The 23,212-nt window shown below is 40.5% G+C and overlaps 1 protein-coding gene across 1 annotated transcript; it reads left to right on the top strand.

The window, feature by feature from the left end:
* The first annotated feature begins 615 nt into the window (after positions 1 to 615).
* On the top strand, positions 616 to 22,999 carry LOC141131776 (carboxypeptidase A2-like). Its single transcript, XM_073619429.1, has 11 exons — positions 616 to 687; positions 7,268 to 7,349; positions 11,088 to 11,222; positions 11,326 to 11,424; positions 12,221 to 12,322; positions 12,862 to 12,960; positions 14,145 to 14,255; positions 15,238 to 15,328; positions 15,899 to 16,098; positions 19,585 to 19,669; positions 22,767 to 22,999. The coding sequence occupies exons 1-11, from the start codon at positions 623 to 625 to the stop codon at positions 22,952 to 22,954; spliced, it is 1,257 nt and encodes a 418-aa protein (XP_073475530.1). The 5' UTR covers positions 616 to 622; the 3' UTR covers positions 22,955 to 22,999.
* The last annotated feature ends 213 nt before the right edge of the window (positions 23,000 to 23,212 follow it).

Genomic DNA, 23,212 nt, shown 5'->3' with positions numbered 1-23,212 from the left:
TAGTGATTGATTGTTATTCAGATGGAACAAATACCTCCCTATCAGATGAGCTAACTAAGTAGCATGCCATGCACTAGTACAGGGGTCTGCAAACTTTCTAAACAAAGGGCCGGTTTACTATTCTTTAGACCTTAGGGGGCCGGACTGTGGCCAGTAGGGTTTGTAATTGCCCCACTGTCAGTGGGAGTAAACAATGCCTCAGGCTTGGTGGTCAATGCGAGTACAAAAAGTACAGCACAAAGTGTGCCCAAAGTAATAACATTTCATTGAGGAATTTCTCCATATGGCTTTTTGGATTCAAACATATAGTTTACCAATTTAGCTGAAATCTTTGTTTAACGTTCACATGTTTCCTGAATGGAAGATAAGCTTTGCACATTGGTATAATGTTGATTGTTTTACATAACTAGATTGTAGACTTCAGTTTGTTAACAAGTTTTACTGGTGTAAAAATAATATTTTTAGTTTTAACTATACAAGTCTGATAAAGTAATAAGCTTTATATCAGTGACCTTGAGATAAGTAAACCATCTGTAGCTTCTCACTCCGAGGCACGTATTGCTTTCCATCCTACTTCACATAAATACTCGTCCCTTACTCCGCAGTATTCTCGGCTTCCACCATGAAACTTCTTCTGCTCCTCACTGCCCTGGTGGCAGGCGTTCTATCTAAGGAGACATTTATAGGGTAAGTATGCTAAATAGTAGAGTGGATATTTCTCCTGCCAAGCTGATATTTAATAATGTTTGCATTTTGTGGAATTTAATAGACATAGGTAGTTAGATTAGTCTTAAAGATGTTTTAGATAACAAATCTCACAAAGTCTGTTACACACAACAATCAATATGATTTTAGCTGTAATGTTTGTAGATGTCAGAACGTCAAAGACAACGTTTGAAAAACTATTAGCAATAGTTTTTTTTCTTTCTGCTTTTAAACTGTTTTTAATAAGGGTTATTGTCCCAGGCAGATTACAGTAAGAGAAACCTTTATTAGCCAAGTAAAGCTAAAGTAAAGCTAAAGTATTGCATAGATTATGAGAGTCCTGCAGTAAAGAGAGAAATACATTTTAAATACCTTTGCAGTAAAATACATTTTAAGTTAGACTAGACATACATTTCAATATAAGATTCTGAGATATCTACCCTCTTTATGAGGTCAAGCCAATAAGACAGATCTCACAGATGACACAAGTCATCCCTATGGAAAATATTTCTGCCAGAAACCACAGCTGAATAGAATCCAACTGCATTAATACACACTAGTGTGAACAAAACCACTCAAACTGCCCACACCAGACAAACTGAAAGGCAAATAAGGAGGCCCTCACACTGTCACATAGGGTGGGACACTAACCCCTATATAGCAGGGGAATACTGTAAAGGTGGGAAAGGGTATGTTACTGTATCTGCTATAGAGCATTACTCTGCCTGTTTTCTTCATAGTAAAGGTTTCTTTTAAGATGCAGGAAAACATGGCCGATGCACAGAACTGTAAATAAGCCCAAAATGTTTTTTTTAGCATAATCATATAAGTACCTGAAACTGACCAGGTATCAGCCTCTTGCATTCCCTGTAGAGACTGGTTAAAATGTGAGAGGAAGAAGCAACAGAAAGAGCCAATCAGTTGCTGTGTTGAGAAGGAGCATGCTGATAACTAAAGAAAGCAGAGTGACTGGGAGGTCAACCTAACACTGAATGCGTCTGCTTTTACTGTTAGGTCAAGGGTAGATCTAGGACAGTCTGAGCACAGAGGAAATGGGTTGAATGGTGTTGGCGATGGAGGGAGCTCTGGACTGGAAGTGAACATTGCAAAAAAGCTACTTTTTATTTTATCTTTCAACTACTTGACCAGTGGAAGGTTTTACCCCCCTTCATGAACAGGGCTTCTTTTTTCTATTCAGCACTGTACTACTTTAACTGGCAATTGCTCAGCCATGAAAAACTGTACACAAATTAAATTTTGATAATTTTTTCACACAAATAGAGCTTTCTGTTGGTGGTATTTAGTCACCACTGCTTTTTTTTTATGTTTTTCTAGATAAACAAAAAAATACTGAAAATTTTAGGGAACAAAAACGAATAATCTTTCTTCATAGATTTAGGCCAACATGTAGTCTGCTGCATTTCTTTGATGAAAATAACCCAAATCAGTGTATATTATTTAGTCTGTATGAAAGTTATAGAGTCTACAAACTATGGTGTATATCTATTTGAAAATTGATCAATCCTGATGTACTGATGGCCTTACTTCTTGAGGCCTTAAAATGGCAGGACAGTACAATATCCTACAAATGACCCATTTTTGGGGATTTAGTTAGAGGCATGGCAAGTTCTTTGAAGTTGTTATTTTTTTGTCACAATATTTTGGAAAATGAAGAAATTAATTCAAATTAGTTTTTTTTCAATTTTTTTTTACGTATTGTCACCAGTGCAGTACAGCATCATCTGACGTGTACAAACTCTATGTGCACATAGTGCAACAAAAACCCCTCATGGATTTTGGAGGCAGACTAATATATGAAACTGTATTAAAAATATAGTTTCCTGACAGATTCTATGGCAGCATACGTTTGGGTAGCCCCGCCCTCGCTCCTACCCCATAGGACCCATTCCAATCAATTTTTCAGGCTGAGCCAGAGGCACCGTTCCTTTTCTGTCCTCCTCCCTCATAGAACTATTTTGTATGAAATTTCCTACCTTTTTGGAAGATGTGGCGACCAGGTCTCAGGCGGGACAGCAGTGCGGATATTGAGAGCATCCTGTGGTGTCCTGTGGTATCCAGAAGTTCCAGGATGGCTCCAGTAGTCACCGAACGCCCGGCTAACAGCAGGGTGGTGAATGGCACATATGCACAGAAGATTGACACCTGTGATAATGGAAGCTCTGCCAATGGCGTGCAGTTGCTCCAGGTCAGGTGCCCTGCTAACACCGGGTGACCTCTAAAGTGTGCCCAGCATGATGGTGTGCCTTCTGGGTTCGCAGTCTTTAGCCATTTCAGTGGCCGAGCCGATATGACATCACTCCTGTGCATGTGAGCCGGAGTCACGATCACGGTGCATCACTTTCAATGGATGAGCAGATCTCACTCATATTTATGGATAATAGATGATATAGAGTGTAATTTTTGATATATGATATAGAGTGTAATTTTTGACACCTGTGATAATGGAAGCTCTGCCAATGGCGAGCAGTTGCTCCAGGTCAGATTCCCTGCTAACACCGGGTGACCTCTAAAGTGTGCCCAGCATGATGGTGTGCCTACCTCTGGGATCCAGGTCGCCCTGCAGATGCCAGGATACATGAGTATGTTTGCCTTGAGGTCAGCAGAAGGGACCAGACGCCATGCGTGCTGCTGGGGAGTAACTCCACTTATGTTAAAAAAGGATGGAATCTCTTTCAGTCCAGTTTTGAGTAAAGTCTGTCACAGAGGCAGACTTTTTATGGGTTCTTTTTCCTCAGTCAGGAGGTTTGACACGATCAGGGCCTTGTGCTAAGAGGGATCCCTGTGGCTTTCTGCCCAGTATGGGTAGTGTTTATATCCATACTGGGTGGCAATCTGAGGTGGCTTCGGCATTCTATGAGAACAAAGGATTTGTTCCTCCTATATGCAGGACCACCAAGAATAACTGGTTCCATGCCATGGATATTCAGGTACTTCGAGCATGCTCTCAAGCTACAGCTTTGCTTAGAGTTTTAGGACATATTTGTCACTCTCTCTAGCAGAATCAGCGGGGCTACGGACTACAGAAGCAGTCACCACACACTCATCCTGGAGTGCGTAGGCTTCTTGGGCTCCCTGTGAAAGGGCGCCAGGAATAGTTGTAGGAGGATGACATGTCTTCCATTAAAGCTGTTCTGGCTCTCTGTGGGGTGTAGCTAACTTCCTTATGCTGTTATTATCTATCCATAGGGTTTCTGTTAGCTATGATTGAAACCCTACTTTTCTGACATCCCATCCTTGTTTTTGTGGGCTAGTTCGTTCTCAAATGTATGCTGCCATTGAAGTCTGTCAGGAAAACTGAAAATTTACTATCAAATATTTACTGTAATTTTCCTTTCCTGATGGACTCCATGGCAGCAGGAGTTGCCTCCTAGAGTCATGAGCAGGTTACTTACGGAACGCGGCCTCTGGCTCAGCCTAAAAATTTATGGGAGTGGGGTCCCATGGGCTAGGAGCGAGGGTGGGGCTACCCAACATATGCTGCCATGGCGTGAATCAGGAAACGAAAATTATGGTAAGTTTTTGATCGTAAATTTTCCATTTTTATTAAACAAATTCATAAAAAAGGGGACTTTAGTCCTAGGAAAATGTCATTACAGCAAATGTGCATACATGTATGGACATATCATCATGACATGACATCTATACCCTGCACATATCAGACACAACCATAGGGCTACCCATGTGCAATTCCACATTGCTCCAATGAACAGTTGTGATGAAACCCAACATGTTTCAGATTTGTAGTCCTTCCTCAGGGGATATATATACTGGATGTTTTAGCTTCTAAAACATAGATACATAATGAACATTAGTTACATAGGAAATATAGCTTCATTATACATATATCAAATTGTATCTCGCAAAACACAGGCTGCTATGGATACTTACAGAAGTCAATCATGGAAACACATATGATTGGTAAAATCACAAAGATATCTGCTCGATGGGATGGCTACATGGGGGGTCTTCCACAAGGAGCACCAGAAAGGATCCACAAAGTGGCCAGAAATGCTTACACAAGGACTCCTATTGGGGCAAAAAGCCCCTGTAGCGCCAGCCAGCAAAGATGTATAACTGAAAATAAAAACAATAATATAGGACTCTCTTAGTCATGATCCCTAATGACAAAAGTACAGGGTCAAAGCCAGGACTAGGACTAACGTCCCCTTTTTTAAGAATTTGTCTAATAAAACTATATATATGTTTAATACAGTTTCATATATTAGGTTGCCTCCAAATTCCATTAGGGGTTTTTGTTGCACATAGAGTTTGATGTCTTATAGGATGTTGGTAGATCAATTTTCACCACACTCCACCTCTAGAATAGTCTATTTGTCATATGACTTGTGTGGTAGTGACCAGGTATATTGACTAGTGATAGTACGTAAAAAAAAAATGTATTACATTTTTTTTAAAGATTTTTTTTCATACTATTATTGCTTATAACAGTGAATATTACTGTTATAAGCAATAGCTTTAGCTGTCATAAATGGTTAGGTACTAAGCACTGTGATCCAGTGGACACAGCGGCGATGGGATCACACCACTGCGGCCCCAGGGGTTATGCAATTGCTCATGTGCACAGTGACATACCAGTACGTCGCTGAGCTGCCGCCCACTCGCAGTGAAAGTACTGTGGGAGGATGGCAAGTAGTTTCAGCAGTAGTAAACTATAAAAAAAAAAATAGCCCCACTGCAAGTTAATGTCAAAATGTGCTAGTATTCAACACAAACTAGGACCTTTTGACTGACTTACTTATAAAACAGATTCCTCCAACAGTCATTGTCCCCGCTGACAGGATTCCATTTTCACCTGGTTTTCCTTCTGGGTTCGCAGTCTTTAGCCATTTCAGTGGCCGAGCCGATATGACATCACTCCTGTGCATGTGAGCCGGAGTCACGATCATGGTACATCACTTTCAATGGATGAGCAGATCTCACTCATATTTATGGATAATAGATGATATAGAGTGTAATTTTTGAAGCAATCAACCTCCTTATCATCCTAGTGTCCATTCTGACTCCAGAAGTAGCTTTCCTGCCTCCAGCAGCCAATCAGCAGGAGGGAACTCTCCCCATATAGAAATCTGATATGCAGGCACTTTTGTTGAAAAGGGAGAGGACAGGGAAGGGTAGTCTGTTAGGCAGGCAAATTACAAGCACATACACTCACTCACTACCTTTTGTAGAGCCCTGGTAACAAAACATTTCTATGACAACATATTTTAATGTATGTTAAAGTAGAGGAGTAATCTACTCCATTCATAGATCACATTTCATTCACAGAAGCTGTACAGCTATTATGAATAGCAGAGGTAGGTGGAAAGGGCAGGCATAGTCAGGCTCTCTTGATGAGAGCCTGTGACAACCAATTAGTTCTATTAACCAGCATCGCCACACCAGAAGATTACGATGGTGGAGGGGTAGGGGGGATATGGATGGAAGAGGATTTCTCCTAAAAAAAGAGGCATTGGCTCAAGGAACACATACTACTAATTGTAAATAATTTTGCAGTGGCGGCCCATGCATTGTGGTCGCACGAGTCCTCCCTCCCTAACACAGCCTCTGCCCTCCCTATCCATGTGCCTGGCCCCTTTCAGGACCCTGGGCCCATGAATTCCTATGGCGGGGATGAGGGGTTGTGTGTTTTCTGAAGCACATGATTCAAAAAGGGTGGGCTCGGGGTGCAGAGCACTGCGTCCTGATCCCACCCAATTGTGTGATTATAGTGAATTCATTTTTGCTATTTTCACACTAAATCTTCTCCCTGCCAATCAGGAAGCAGGTGTGAGACCTGTTTCCCAATTGGCCAAATTGCTAGGTGATCATATTGGACACCTGATGTGGAGCAAGGGATGAAGCCATTGAGACAGAGAGAAAGCCCGCCAGCCTGGAGAAGCTGCCCTAACCCAACACCCGCTAGCCTGGAGCCGCTGCCCAGACCCCGCACCCACTAGCCTGGAGCCGCTGCCTGGACCCCACACCCACCAGCCTGAAGCTGCTGCCCAGACCCCACACCTGCCAGCCTGGAGCCGCTGCCCGGACCCCTCACCCACTAGCATGGAGCCGCTGCTCGGACCCCACACCTGCTAGCCTGGAGCCGCTGCCCGGACCCCGCACCCACCAGCCTGGAGACGTTGCCCGGACCCCGCCTCGCTGGATGACACCCCCCATCTATCTGGATCTATCTATCCAGCTAAGTGCCGGACCAACTGGCAGATGCGTGCGGGAGTTGTTAGTGCTGCGCCGCCGGGGGGTGGTTATTTGCCACCCCCCTGAACAAAAGCCCACCAGCCGCCAACAGTTTATTGTGCTGATTTTACATGTGACCTATTGCTCTATACTGTGAGTTGAAAGTGATATAAAATACAGGTCTGTATATAAGACTGGTTGTGATATTCTATATAACAGAGGGATATTCATTTTGACTTAGTGGCGCAGGTGGATGCATTGGAACATATTTTACAATTACACCTTTGAACAAACAAGATACAGTAGCATTTTGGTCATGCATAGTAAACTGTAAATTTCTCTTCTGCAGAGAGCAGGTGCTGCGAATCAAGGCAAACAGCAATGAGCAACTCAGTCTGCTGCAAGATTTACAATCTTTGACACATCTGCAGGTACAAACAATAGCATAAAAATGTTATTTTAACACATAAAAAAGTAAAAAATTTTCCTAAAAAAATACTAAGATTAAACTGAAAAAGTTCCTTTTTTTGTATGAATTGAATGCAGTCTGTCAACCCTTTGTCCTTTACTTGCACAAAAAGTGATATGGTCTACCAGAGATGCTGCAGCCACAATAACAATGTATGCTGTTTAGGGATGAGCCGAACACCCCCCTGTTCGGTTCTCACCAGAACATGCGAACAGGAAAAAAATTTGTTCGAACAGGTGAACACCGTTAAAGTCTATGGGACACGAACATGAATAATCAAAAGTGCTAATTTTAAAGGCTTATATGCAAGTTATTGTCATAAAAAGTGTTTGGGGACCTGGATCCTGCCCCAGGGGACATGGATCAATGCAAAAAAAAAGTTTTAAAAACGGCCGTTTTTTCAGGAGCAGTGATTTTAATAATGCTTAAAGTGAAACAATAAAAGTGTAATATCCCTTTAAATTTCGTACCTGGGGGGTGTCTATAGTATGCCTGTAAAGGAGCGCATGTTTCCCGTGTTTAGAACAGTCTGACAGCAAAATGACATTTCAAAGGAAAAAATGTCATTTAAAACTACTCGCGGCTATTAATGCATTGCCGGTCCAACAATACACATAGAAGTTCATTGATAAAAACGGCATGGCAATTCCCCACAGGGGAACCCCACGCCAAAATAAAAAAAAACGGCGTGGGGTCCCCCCAAAAATCCATACCAGACCCTTATCCGAGCACGCAACCTGGCAGGCCGCCAGAAAAGAGGGGGGGTTGAGAGAACGCCCCCCCCTCCTGAACCGTACCAGGCCACATGCCCTCAACATTGGGAGGGTGCTTTGGGGTAGCCCCCCCAAAACACCTTTAACAAGGGGACCCCCAGATCCAGGCCCTCCCCCCCTGTGTGAAATGGTAAGCTTTTGACAATTCCTTTATTTAAATGCTTCTTCTTTCTTCTTTCTTCTATCTTCCTTCATCTTTTTCTTCTGGTTCTTCTGGTTCTTCCTCCGGTGTTCTCGTCCAGCATCTCCTCCGCAGCGTCTTCTTCCCTTCTGCTCCTCGGGCCGCTCCGCATCCATGGCATTGAGGGAGGCTCCCGCTCTTCTCTTCATCTGCTTCTCTTCTTCATCTTCTTCACTTCTTCATCTTCTTCTCCGGCCGCTCCGCATCCATGGTGGCATGGAGGGAGGCTCCCGCTGTGTGACGCTTCTCCTCTTCTGACGGTTCTTAAATAATGGGAGGCGGGGCCACCCAGTGACCCCGCCCCCCTCTGATGCACGGTGACTTGATGGGACTTCCCTGTGGCATCACGGGGAATGCCACAGGGAAGTTCCGTCATGTCGCCGTGCGTTAGAGGGGGCGGGGTCACCGGGTGGCCCCGCCCCCCATTATTTAAGAACCGTCAGAAGAGGAGAAGCGTCACACAGCGGGAGCCTCCCTCCATGCCAGCATGGATGCGGAGCGGCCCGGAGAAGAAGATGAAGAAGAGAAGAAGATGAAGAGAAGAGCGGGAGCCTCCCTCCATGCCATGGATGCGGAGCGGCCCGAGAAGAAGAAGGGAAGAAGACGCCACGGAGGAGATGCTGGACGAGAACACCGGAGGAAGAACCAGAAGAACCAGAAGAAGATGAAGGAAGATAGAAGAAAGAAGTAAGAAGAAGCATTTAAATAAAGGAATTGTCAAAAACTGTCTCTTCTCATTTTTAACATTTTTGACAGTTTTTTAGTGAAATGGTAGGGGTACCATTTCACACAGGGGGGAGGGCCGGGATCTGGGGGTCCCCTTGTTAAAGGGGGCTTCCAGATTCCGATAAGCCCCCTGCCCGCAGACCCCCACAACCACCGGCAGGGTTGTGGGGATGAGGCCCTTGTCCTTATCAACATGGGGACAAGGTGTTTTGGGGGGCTACCCCAAAGCACCCTCCCAATGTTGAGGGCATGTGGCCTGGTAAGGTTCAGGAGGGGGGGGCCGCTCTTTCACATCCCCCTCTTCTCCTGCAGCCTGCCAGGTTGCATGCTCGGATAAGGGTCTGGTATGGATTTTTTGGGGGACCCCACGCCGTTTTTTTTTATTTTGGTGCCTGGTTCCCCTTAATATCCATACCAGACCTGAAGGGCCTGGTATGGAATTTAGGGGGACCCCCCACGTCATTTTTTTTTTAAAATTTGGCCGGGGTTCCCCTTAATATCCATACCAGACCTGAAGGGCCTGGTATGGAATTTAGGGGGACCCCCCACGTCATTTTTTTTTTTAAATTTTGGTTCGGGGTTCCCCTGTGGGGAATTCCCATGCCGTTTTTATCATTGAACTTCTATGTGTATTGTCGGACCAGCAATGCATTAATAGCCGCGAGTAGTTTTAAATGACTTTTTTTCCTTTGAAATGTCATTTTGCTGTCAGACTGTTATAAACACAGGAAACATGCGCCCCTTTACAGGCATACTATAGACACCCCCCAGGTACGAAATTTAAAGGGATATTACACTTTTATTGTTTCACTTTAAGCATTATTAAAATCACTGCTCCAGAAAAAATGTCCATTTTTAAAACTTTTTTTTGCATTGATCCATGTCCCCTGGGGCAGGACCCGGGTCCCCAAACACTTTTTATGACAATACCATGCATATAAGCCTTTAAAATTAGCACTTTTGATTTCTCCCATAGACTTTTAAAGGGTGTTCCGCGGCATTCAAATTTGCCGCGAACACCCCAAATTGTTCGCTGTTCGGCGAACTTGCGAACAGCCGATGTTCAAGTCGAACATGGGTTCGACTCGAACTCAAAGCTCATCCCTAATGCTGTTCATCTTTCCTGCCTGTTAGGAAAGAATTTTAGGAAATGTATCAACATTACTCCTGCCATAGGGCTCATATAGATGGGCTGTGTATTTTCACAGTAAACTTGCATTAGAAACGCACTTGTACTTTCCTATAAGTTTTTTAAATTTACTTTGACTGTGCATAATTGATTGCTATTCTAAGGCCTGTTCTAAGGTTCTGTTTGACCTGCTTTGCTTTATATTTCTTTGGGAGCCGACAGTTCTATTGAAATCTTTTCCTACTGCTTCAAGAGTTCTTCAATCACAGAAAAAGCAAATAAAATGAAGGCTTTGCTAAAATTTAAGCTTTTGTCTCTGGTTGCTGTCGGCAATGGCCTCTGACTAGACTTCATACTATTATTCCAATTTATTCTATTGTATTCTATTCTATTCTGTTGTATGGTACCATCTCTGCCCAGATACTATTCTTAGCCTGCTCCTGATCACTGGTACTTTTCCTTAGCTTATTTAGCTGCCAGTCTCCACCAACTAAACTATTCCAGCTATTCATAGAGTACTCAGCGTCAGAGCCTGCACCTTACTAAAGCCTGTTTCCACTATACTATGGCTGTACGCATCCCTTCAGATTCTAGCAAGTCTGCACACATCCTAATTTGAATTCAGGGTCTTTAAGCACAGCCTCCTTTCCCAGTCCTCAAATGTGGTGAAGATCCATATGCTACACACACTCTGCTTATATGGGATCCAGCATCTAATTAAGACACTTCTCCCCACAAAAAGCCATGACATGTACCATGCAGAATAAGCATAATGTACCACTAGTGATACATGTCTCATACTCATGTATTTTTCACTTTGTAGTGACTTAACCTTGTATCAGATACCCTGACTGGTAATATGCATAACAAGTCACTTTTTACATTTGAAAGCTTGACTTCTGGACTGAACCTGCCAAGACTGATATTCCAGTTGATGTCCGAGTTCCCTTCACAAGTCTTCAGTCTGTGAAGGCCTATCTGGAATATAACAGCATTGACTACTCCATTATGATAGAAGACCTGCAGGTAAGTTACTTGAACTTGACACGTTCATAACGATTATAAGATATTTGAACATCATTACTGGATTTGCTTTTACTAGTTATTGACTGTTACATATTTCTTGTAGGAAGTGATCAACAAAGAGAAAGAAGAAATGGAAAGCAATGAAAGAACAGCACGCAACTCTGGCTCTTTTAATTTTGGCGCTTATTACAACTTGGATATTGTAAGAAATCAAATCTAGATTTCACAAACTAGTGATCCATAACCTTCTGTGCATGGTGTCCAGCAGAATATTATCAACACTATGCTTCTAGCAGTAAATAACTATAATGGTCCATCTATGAATCGTTTACATATCATTTACACACATTTCCCTAATTTTACTGTATGCGCTACACAGAAAAAAAAAAATAATGCTGCCCAACAAATTACCCATTTGATCTGGTTTTTCATTCATTGCTGGTAGCGGGAAAAGTTGCCTTATTTTTATTTGCCATTTCTATGTACAGGTCAGATATTTCTAACTCTACAACAGGCTATGGCAAACAAAATAATTTATGATAAAATATAACTTTTTTCAAATTTTATTAATTAAACTCTAATTAAAGTATATCTAATGCCAACCCCATATTGGGCCACTGTCACCAGATCTAAAAGTGAAGGAAAATCCAACATTTTGAGTTTGTCGCTGGAACAGTAAAAAAGTAGGAATCCTCCAATAGTGACATTTGTCTAAAAGGGGGATGTTTATTTTATTGTGTTGTCCACAAGACAGTAAGTGAGGAAAAATCTATTGAATGGGACACATAGGCCGGAAAAAAAAACAAATTAATTCCCTACACTATCTAAAATGCAAACAAAACATTTTTTGGCTTGAGATATATTTTAAGTCTCTTTTCTTTTGAACATAGTATACAGTATGTGTGCAGATGTGATGGAAATTGAATGGAATATTATATTCTTTAAATGTATGGAGCAATGCTTTTTTCATAATCTCTATTTTGTCTTTTTTATTTTAGATAAACAGTGCCCTTGACCTCATTATAGCAGATTACAGATCACTTGTTAGCAAGCAACAGATTGGTAACTCATATGAAGGGCGCCCCCTCAATGTTCTTAAGGTGATTCTTCTAATAATGCTTGAGATACAGTATGAGGTAGATAATAATATCATATTTTTAGGATGACTTAAACGTTTTCTATAGCTGTAGTAGATGTAATCTCTGTGTAGTACATATTTAATAGCAAAACACATAACAGAGTTACATTTTCTAGAGAAAGAAATGATTTTTTGACCTCCAAATTGCCAACAGATTTGTTTATTTAGTTAAAACAGAGTAGCCCTACCTTCATTCATACTTTGTGTATTATTAAAGCAACTATATTTACAACCGCAGCACAAAACGAGTGTTACAATCACATTTTTTTAATGCAATTTATGCAAAAAAATAAAAAAAATGAAGACACATATTTTTAACCCTTTATTTACTGTAGTTTCAAATCCCACCGTTCTGTTCTACTTTTGCTTTTGCAAATCCTGCTTTGTATTGGGGATTGTAAGTTTAAAATGTAAACGGTGAGATCTAAAAAAGTTAAATATTCATCATATGACTTTAATGATAGGTTAAAAAATGATTAAAATACAATATTCTGCTTACAGTTCAGCACTGGAGCTGGTCGTCCTGGCATTTGGATAGATGCTGGTATTCATGCACGTGAGTGGGTTACTCAAGCTACTGCCCTGTGGACCGCACATAAGGTAACTGCAATCTACATAATGTAAAGTACCAAATATTGCCGTGCTTCACATAATCCAATAACAGTGAGAACCATTAAAATAACATGTATATGAAGAATTGTAGAGGTTAAAGTGATTGTAAAACCTTGCATTGTAAAACAACAATTTCAGTTTAAAATAGAAATGAAAGGCAAAACATTTGTTTTGTATATACATATTAAAAAAACATTATAAATTCCCTTTTTCCCCCCTTTCTTATAAGTGATCACATCCCCTCTGTTCTCAGTTCTCAAGAGCTGGGGAGGAGAAACAGCAGTACACTAATCTTCCCAGAAGAGCCTTCCTTCTTAGAGAACTGACCACGCTGTGCTCTCATGCCTAGTGCAGTCAGTTTTTGATGAAAGCAGAGGTACTAGCAGGAAAACCAGGGATTTCACAAAAAGGAAGCAATACAAAGAGAATAGGAGACTTTCTCATGCAAGTACATGGTACAGCAGGCACATATCAGGGATATGAAATGTTGGGTTTATATACTCAAATATTTATATAATTTGGTGAACTTTCACATTTTTTGTATTTGTAAACCTCCTAGTACTTCAACCAACTGGTAAAAAATGGGGAAATTATGTTAAAGGGGTTGTAAACCTTTGAGGTTTTTCACCCTAATGCATTCTATGCGTTAAGGTGAAAAACCTCCTGTGCTGCAGCAGCCCCCCAGAGCCACCCTTTTACTTACCTGAGCCCGATCTTTCCAGCGACGGGGACAAGCACACCAGCTCCAGCCGGTGTCTCCGGTCCACATTGGATAGATTGATAGCAGCAGGAGCCATTGGCTCCCTCTGCTGTCAATCAAATCCAATGATGCGGGAGTCTAGGGGGCGGGGCCGAGTCCTGCTGTCTGTGTCAATGGACGCAGCCGCAGGACATGGGAGCGCGCCTGCTTGAGTGCTGAGTGCCTACAGGGAAAGCGCTTCTCCGTGGGGGCACTCGATGTAGGGAGGAGCCAGGAGTGCACTTGCACAGAGAAAGTAAGCATGGCATGTTTGTTATTAAAAAAATAAATAAATAGATTTTACAACCTCTTTAAGTAAATCAAAATACTTAAAAAAAAACATGTAAAGGCCACAGATAGTAAATCCCTGCCAATACTTTCCTGTTTTAAAGGTACATTTATTTACAGCAATATTTTATTTGATTTTTTTAAGCTTGCTTCTGACTATGGAAAGGACGCATCTGTTACCTCTTTGTTGAATAATTATGATGTCTTCCTTATGGTTGTCACCAATCCTGATGGATATGTCTTCTCTCACTCATCAGTAAGTATCTAATATTAATGAGATTTCCTGTGTGGTGTCAAGTTCAATCCAACACAATAATACCAAATTTAGTCTATTTCCAAGTATTCTAAAGCTGATATGAGAAGGAAGCATAAAACAATACTTTGTAATTTGCTGTGACAGTACAAACATACATGTAGTAATCTTCAGTGAGATAAATTAAGGCTGTTTTCCCTAGTTGCCTTTCAAAAGAAGCTGGATGTATAGCAGGAATATACATTCTAAAATGACAAGGGGAGCATTTCTAAGTATTAAAATATTGCAGGTTAGGCTGATTGGGTAGGAAGATTTATGTGGAATTTTTAGCCAGAAGTTTTTCTAAGGTTTATACGTTAGACCCAACTTACTCTTATTTCTTATGCCTTATTTTTTTATATATTTATTTAGTCTTCTATTGGTTGAACTCGATTGATTTGTGTCCCTTTCAACCTAACTATACAATATAGCCATGTAACTATTAGCAGAGCTGATTGGGTAGGAAGATTTATGTGGAATTTTTAGCCAGAAGTTTTTCTAAGGTTTATACGTTAGACCCAACTTACTCTTATTTCTTGTGCCTTATTTTTTTATATATTTATTTAGTCTTCTATTGGTTGAACTCGATTGATTTGTGTCCCTTTCAACCTAACTATACAATATAGCCATGTAACTATTAGCAGAGCTACAGAGCACTATGGGATAACTAAAGAGACAATGCAAGAGCCTGCCTTGTGGCTAGCATTGTCTAATTGAAGCTTCAGACTGAGCTGTCTGGTAAGAGATTAGTACCATTAATTAGTTTTTCAGTTCTGTGCGTAGTTGCCGTTTCAGTTACAGAGCTTTGTAAACAACAGGCTTTTTGCAATAGACTGCTAAGAAGCCTCAGAAAGATATGTGAAAGGGAAATTAGAGCTTCATCTGCTGACTAAAAATCAACAAGATATTAGTATGAAACCTGTTACTATTCATTCATTATTTTTAGAACCGTATGTGGCGTAAAACCCGTTCCGTCAATAAAGGCAGCTCATGTGCAGGTGTTGACCCCAACAGAAACTGGAATGCAGGCTTTGGAGGTAACTACAACTTTACAAACCATGGATTATATTCACATTTCATTCACTACTTCCAACCACCACCACCCCAAAATATTAAAGATGGTTTTCAAAAATTGCTATTGTTATCAGTCTGTTGTTTACACTACTGATTTCATATTTTAGAGAGGATAAAATAAACCAAAAGAGAATGGTGTGTAATATTACTTAATATGGGCAATTCACAAATACTCAAACACACTTCACAATATGTTCAAAGAACAATAATACTAATTATATACAATCTGAAAAATTATAATGGAAGTATAGCTATTAGCATCAGTTTTTTTTTATAAATGTTTCACATGATTACTGTAAGTAAAACCCTGGTTTTAAGATATAGGCATTTGATAAGTTCTGTCATATCCTTAGTCTACAACCAACAGTTAACATGTTAGATCTAAAGCAGAGCTAAATAAATAAATGTATGTTTTCTTCAGTTAGTTACAGTGAATTGTTTGAGAGCCAAGGCTAAATGGGTTATGTGTGGTCTGGAAATTCAAACCTCATACATGCAGCAGTAACACAGAAATATTTTTTTTTTTTATGTAGGGCCAGGAGCCGATGCTAACCCCTGTTCTGATGCCTATTATGGACCCAGTGCAGAATCAGAGGTGGAAGTAAAGTCTATTGCCAACTTTATTAGGAGTCATGGCAAGATCAAAGGATTTATAAGCATCCACAGCTACTCTCAGCTTTTGCTTTTCCCTTACGGATACAAGTGCACCAATCCTGCTCACTACACTGAGCTGGTAAGTCTGTCCAACTCTAAAGCTCCGTACACACGATCGGGAAACGTTGGATGTCAGGCTGTTGGTGGAAAATCCGACCATGTGTATGCTCCATCAGACAATTGTTGTCGAACTTTCCGCCAACAAATGTTGGCTAGCAGGTCTTAAAATTTTCCGCCAACAAATGTGTGCTGTCGGATTTTCCAATCGTGTGTACACAAGTCCGTCAGAAAAAAGGCCAAAGTACAAACACGCATGCTTGGAAGCAGAAGCGGTCGGTCTTGTAAACTAGCATTCGTAATGGAGAATTAACATTCGCGATGTGGCAAATTATGAAATCTCCAAATGTAGCGCACAATTCTCTTCTTCTTTAATGGGATAATAATGAAGCTGCTTTGCTGGTGATACTGATGGAGTTATTGCAAACAAATTTTCCAAGGCTTTTTTTTTCTATTGATATCAAGAATAATATTATTATGTTATATATTTTTTTTATTTGTGCAAGTTACCACAACACCATTATCCCCTAACTTATAAGATCAAAGATACAACTATATTGGCCTCCCTTGGTAATTTTACATTGTATTGTATTTTTTAAAATGTAACTGCCTACATCCAAACTGTCATTTGAAGTAAAACACATAGCCAAATCTTATTCTCCACGATTAAAAAAAAAAAAATATTAGACATGATATCTGCCAATAGAAATATACCAAATAAAATCATTATTCAACCAAAAAAAAATGTCAAAGCAATAACTTCAAGGCCAATAATAAATAACACGTTATCTCCTCCGATTCCGCAACATGTCTGGTTGACGAACGGCCGTTCAGAAACGAACTGAAAAGCATGAAATGAAAAACGTGAAAAGAAAAGCAAGAATCAGCACTCACCAAACTTCAATTAACACGAAATTAGCAGAAGGAGCCAAAAGGGTGGTGCTAAAGAGCTGAAAAACCACGTAGTACATCTAGTATGTCACTACGTTCGTAATTGTTGGCCAACATTTGTGTGACCGTGTGTATGCAAGACAAGTTTGAGCCAACACCCTTCAGACAAAATTCCACGGTTTTGTTGGCGGAAAGTCCGATCGTGTGTACGAGGCATAGGATTCAAAACACATAATAACATTGCACTACATACAATATTTATTCATAGTAGTCAGTCCTATTGGTTTGAGCAATGAAATTATATTATGGGGGAAATTCCACCAAGCAGGACATAGACAGCAACAAAGACCTAACGTAGCTTTTCTACTCTGTAATGAAAAAAGGACTTTGCCTGGAGTTCCACTTAACTATTTAAGCCCTGGTCTTTCAATAAGTAAGTGTATTTCCCCGTCAAAGAGTTACAGTAAGAAGTTTAGGTGAGTTCACTTTTTGCAGATCATCTGACTTTAGGGCTACAAAGGAACAGTTTTGAAAATAAATAAGTTTGCATTTTTACTAACTACTAATATTCACTGTAAGATGTAAGATTATTGTGAATGTCACATGGCTAAATGTAAAGTAGTAATTTGATTATGGTCAATTTCACTCGGCTCACTTATATTAAAACTCTTTTAGAAATTAGCACAAAATCGATAAAAACAACTTTTTAGGATAATAAGAGAATAGTGTGCCTTATTCAGTAGTTAATAAAAAAATATATTATACAGTATATCAATGAGGAAAACCTCTTTCTCTCTCTTTGGCACTATAACCCTTGAAGATTCCTGACCTTCCTACCCATTCCACACTATCCATCACTCTCAATCAATAGATTCTGGCTTTCAGCTGTCTTAGGTCCTTTTGCTGATCAATAATCAATGTCTATTTTTGCCTTGCTCTGCTTCTTCTTTCTCCTGGATTTGTTTTAAGACGACATCTTCAAGATGCTTTCTCCCATTCTTGTCACATGGCCAAGCAGCCTGTTAGGTCTTTTAACCTCTGCTTTTTTTTAAGTGCCAGTTCCTCTGCACTATATGTAACAATAGCTAAGAATGAGTACTTTAAATCAGAATTTCACATTTCTGTGCCGAAACCCTGGCTCTCATAACAGTCTAGTGAATATTATCTCTCCTCAGCAGATTCCCTTGTTTTTGTAAACTGATATATTATATTTGGCCATGTGACATCCACAATGACTATACTGATATCACTTGACCTCCAGAAGATTGACGCCCCCCTTCATTACCAGGCCATTTTTTCCGATACGGCACTGCGTTACTTTAACTGGCTCATGCAGCAATGTATCCAAATAAAATGCATGTCATTTTTTCCCACAAATAGAGCTTTCGTTTGGTGGTGATATTTGATCACCACTGCGTTTTGTTTTTTATTTTTTGTGCTATAAAAAAGAAAAAAAACAATATTTTTTACTTTCTGCTATAAAACATGTCCAATACGTTTTTTTTAAAAATCTAATTTTTTTCACTAATTTAGGCCAATATGTATTCTGCAACATATTTTTTGATATAACAAACTGTGGGATATATACTGGAATTTCGTATTCTGCTACATATTTTTGGTAAGAAAAAAATCCCAATAAGCATATATTGATTGGTTTGCACAAAAGTTATAGCGTTTACAAACTATGGGATATAGTGAATAATGAAAAGTGTTTGAATCACATACAATTTTTCCCTTTTCTTGCAATCATAGCGCTGCACTTATTTATTTTCTAACTATGGGATATAAACTGGAATTTTTTCTTTTTTCTTATACTAGTAATGGTGGCGATCAGCGACTTATAGCGGGACTGCGAAATTGCAGCGGACGTTTTGACACTTTGAGACTTTGTGGGAACCAGTGCCTAATATACAGTGATCAGTTTGATTGGCTGGGACGGGATTAAACAGCTAGGGCAATCAAACAATTAAATGTGTGCCTATCCAGTGTTTGTGTTCACTATGTGTGGTGCTTTTACAAAGGGAAGTGATGGAATGTATTCCCTGCTTAGCAGGGAAAGAAAGTTCATCACTTCCCCCCTGTCAGGACAAAGCTCTGCCTTGTTTACATAGGCAGAGCTCCATCTTGTGTTTCTCCTTGGATATCAGCGGGTGCCGGCGGATATCCACTGACTGGCACACGCTGATCAGCTTCTGCTGTGACAAATCACAGCAGAAGCGTTGTGCTGCCTACCCAGAAGTGCAGAATCACGTATATGTAGGTGATTCTGCACAGCAGGGCTGCCCCGTAGCAGTAAATCTGCTATAGGGCAGTTGGCAAGTGGTTAAAGTGTATGTATGTATATGTCTATACAGTAATAATACAAATGTCATTATAGTGGATGGGTAGAGCAGGCAAGGTTTCATGAATAGATGTCTAAGATTAATAATGACTTCATGGTATACAGTATTTGAAACTGATGTGAGGTATATGTCTACTGAATTGTTTTGGATTTTTAATCTTTCCCAAAAAAATCTGTTAGTCCTAGCTTAAGAAGTGAGCAGACTGAACGTCTGTTGCAGAGGTGATCTTAGCCTACATGAATGAACTTTAATTGAATATGTTTTACTCTTTCCAGAACACAGTTGGTAAAGCTGCTGCTAGTGCATTGAGCTCTCTCTATGGCACCCAGTACAAAGTTGGAACAATCTGCTCCACTATCTGTAAGTCAAATTTCTGTCATTACTTTACCCATCTTTAGATCTCATTCAGACACAGGACTATGCATGGATGCCTTCACATGGATGAATATAATTGAATGTAACCACTTTCTCTGGATGTTAGTGTGTATTACTTTTACCCTTACATTGCCAACATAAACAACATAAAAATGCTACTTTGGCAGAAGAAAATGAAAAAAATAGGAAATCGTAAAATTGCATTTTTTTTTTTTATACTCCAAGCTATGCTTTCCAGCATTGTGCAAAGTATACTTGTGCAATTTAACCTATAGAATGCTTTCAATAGTCTATCTCTAACAAATTGGCATAGCCTCAGATTGATTGTGCTGCATGTCAGCAGGCAATACATTTTGCTGCTGGTGCCTGTGATTAAAAATTAGAAATAATAGTGTTTATACCAGGGGTGTCCAAACTTTTTTCAAAGAGGGCCAGATTTGATGAAATGAACATGCATGAGGACCGACTATTTTTCCTGACATTCTTTGAACCATTAATTTTCGGTCTAAGTGTGTTCATCCGAGCATTAATACACTGCCCAACAAGAATTCTCTTGCCTTTGTGGGGCTGTGTGTGGTAAAGAGATGAGCTTGGGTGTGTTATTTGGATATATATCTTTTGTGGCCCTTTTGTATATACAGTACATATTTTTATCTTTATCAAAAAAAAATGTTGGCACATAAATGTATTTGGTTTAGTGCAGTGGTTATTGGTATTGTTTTGTTAAACCCAAGAACAACATTTAAATATATTGCAGCTTGCAAGTCCCTAGATGTAGTGGCAGCATTAGATTTTTTTTCTTTAGGCTAAGTGCAAGAAAAATATCTCTCAGAGATCTAGTTTCCTTGTAACTTCCTGTGGCTTCTCTCAGCTTCTGTGAACAACAAAGCATTTGCCCTTAGTGTAATGGAAATCAGGAAAGCAGACTAAGACAACACTGCTCCTCCATATATACTGTACAGTTAATGAACGTTGTAACCCTAGGATGGGAGGTGTGTTACTGGCATAATCACCTGGTGAAAATAAACAAATAAGGGCCTGAAAAAAAGGAAATGAATGCAGTCACCAAATCTAAAAACAGTAAACTGCAATAGATTACATTTTAGTTTTTGGATTTAGACTTTAATACATAGTTGTAAAAATGTGCATAAAATCTAAGGCAAGTCAGAATATAAATTAATAATGCTGCTTGGCATGAATGCTCTTGCTAAGCAACAGAATTCATCCCTAGATTTGCCAAGAAAATATAGAACTTGATTGGATGAACTAGTTTTCTTTCGTATTACAATGTGTTGAGAATAAGAAGAGAGAAGTTACCGTATTTATCGGCGTATAACACGCGCCGGCGTATAACACACACCCCAAGTTTAGGAGGGAACTTTAAGGAAAAAAACTTTTAGGAGGGAAGTTTAAGGAAAAAAAACTTACATTCAAATGTCCATCAATGCAGCGTTATCGTGTCCATCTGCAGCCTTGTCAGTGCAGCCTTGCCCCAGTGTCCAGTGCAGCCTTGTCAGTGCAGCCTTGTCAGTGCAGCTTTGCCCCAGTGCAGCCTTGTCAGTGCAGCCTTGTCAGTGCAGCTTTGCCCCAGTGCAGAATTGTCAGTGCAGCTTTGCCCCAGTGCAGCTTTGCCCCAGTGCAGCCTTGCCCCAGTGCAGCCTTGTCCCCAGTGGTCAGTGCAGCCTTGTCCCCAGTGGTCAGTGCAGCCTTGTCCCCAGTGTACATTTTATGATCGCCGCCGACATACACAAGTTTAGTTTGTATTTTTAAATATGGCGCCGCGGAGTTCGGAGGGACTCGGCGGCGTTCGTTCAGCTGAACGAGCGCCGCTGAGAACACAGTGACTGGGCGGAGCCGAGATACACACAGCCGAGGGTTCTCGGCTCTTCTCGGCGCCGTTCACAGTCATGCCCAGTCCCTATGATGGACATAACACAGGTCCAATGGCGGGACTGGGCGGGACTGTGAACGGCGCCGAGAAGAGCTGAACGAGCGCTGCCGAGTCCCTCCGAACTCCGCAGCGCCATATTTAAAAATACACGCTATGTGAATGTCGGCGGCAATCGCGGTGATCGCTTCGATAGATCACAAAATAGCGGGGATCGGCGTATAACACGCACCCACGATTTTCCCCTGATTTTAAGGGGAAAAAAGTGCGTGTTATACGCCGATAAATACGGTATCTAAATTAATGTTGTCAATATATACTGTATTTATCGGCATATAACACACACTTTTTTCCCCTTAAAATCAGCGGAAAATCGTGGGTGCGTGTTATACGCCTAACCGCTGCCTCGGAGGGGAAGGAGGGAACGAGCGCCGCCGAAATAGACCAGGCCAAGTGTACTGTGTACTCGACTAGGCTCGGCTCCACTCAGCTCCTCTCACAGTCACGCCTAGTCCCGCCATTGGACCTGTGTTTTGTCCATCATAGGAGTCGGGCCAAGGGGCGGGACTGCGAGATGAGCTGAGAGGAGCCGAGTACACAGGATATCCGGCTCTGTCTATCTTGGCGGCAGTAATTTAAACAATCATGCTGCAGATGACACTTGGGTAAGGCTGCAGATGACACTTGGGCAAGGCTGCAGATGGACACTTGAGCAAGGCTGCAGGCGGACACTTGGGCAAGGCTGCAGATGGACACTGATCATTCTGCAATGATGGGCAAGGCTGCAGATGGACACTGATAAGGCTGCATTGACAGGCATTTAAATGTAGGTTTTTTTCCTTAAACTTCCCTCCTAAAAGTTTTTTTCCTTAAACTTCCCTCCTAAACTTGGGGTGCGTGTTATACACCGGCGTGTGTTATAAAACGATAAATACGGTAGTTAAAAAAATGAATAATGTTCTTAATATATAATTCAAAAATGAATAACATAGGTAGAGCATAGTTATGTACAATAACCAATATGACAAAACCAAAAACAACTTTTACCAACTTTAGGAGGGCAACTAAATAAAAGCCTGTTTGTAATTTTGTTTTTACTATTTTTTGTAAAAAGATCCTCATGGACCTCCTTGCTGTTTGAGTATGTTGAGTGTAACAAAACTAATTTTGCTCTGAAAATTATTTTTTCTTCAGATCAAGCTAGTGGAGGAAGTATTGACTGGACCTATGATATTGGAATTAAGTATTCATTTGCCTTTGAGTTGAGAGATACAGGACGCTATGGCTTCTTGCTTCCAGCTACTCAGATTCTACCAACTGCACAGGAGACCTATCTGGGTCTTAAAAAGATTCTGGAGCATATTCGTGATAACCCTTATTAAAAAAGGCAAAGTTGTCTAATTGCCTGTCATAGTATTTAGGTAGTAATAAAGTTCATGTACAAAACTTTTTTGTCTGTATTCTGTTTCTCTTTTTTTTATTTTAAATATATAAATGTTAGACAGTACAAATCCAAAACAGATAGAGTCACGCACGAGTCTTACAGGGGAGATAGATCAAACCAGCAGCATTTTTAGTGTAGACGTTTTAATGAAGCTCGGTCCATCGTTCTCAAGCAAAGATTGACTGAGTTTCATTGA

Source organism: Aquarana catesbeiana, linkage group LG03, assembly GCF_042186555.1.
Source record: "Aquarana catesbeiana isolate 2022-GZ linkage group LG03, ASM4218655v1, whole genome shotgun sequence".
Taxonomy (NCBI): Eukaryota; Metazoa; Chordata; class Amphibia; order Anura; family Ranidae; genus Aquarana; species Aquarana catesbeiana.
The sequence above is the reverse complement of the archived record's forward strand: the minus strand, read 5'-3'. Positions and strand labels throughout refer to the sequence as shown.

What these genes read in the sequence shown, in the direction of transcription:
- LOC141131776 (XM_073619429.1), top strand. Translation starts at nt 623, where the DNA reads ATGAAACTTCTTCTGCTCCTCACTGCCCTGGTGGCAGGCGTTCTATCT. An exon ending in CTTATTACAACTTGGATATT is followed by an intron (nt 11,425 to 12,220) that starts GTAAGAAATCAA and finishes TTTTTATTTTAG; the next exon opens with ATAAACAGTGCCCTTGACCT. An exon ending in CTGCTCACTACACTGAGCTG is followed by an intron (nt 16,099 to 19,584) that starts GTAAGTCTGTCC and finishes TACTCTTTCCAG; the next exon opens with AACACAGTTGGTAAAGCTGC.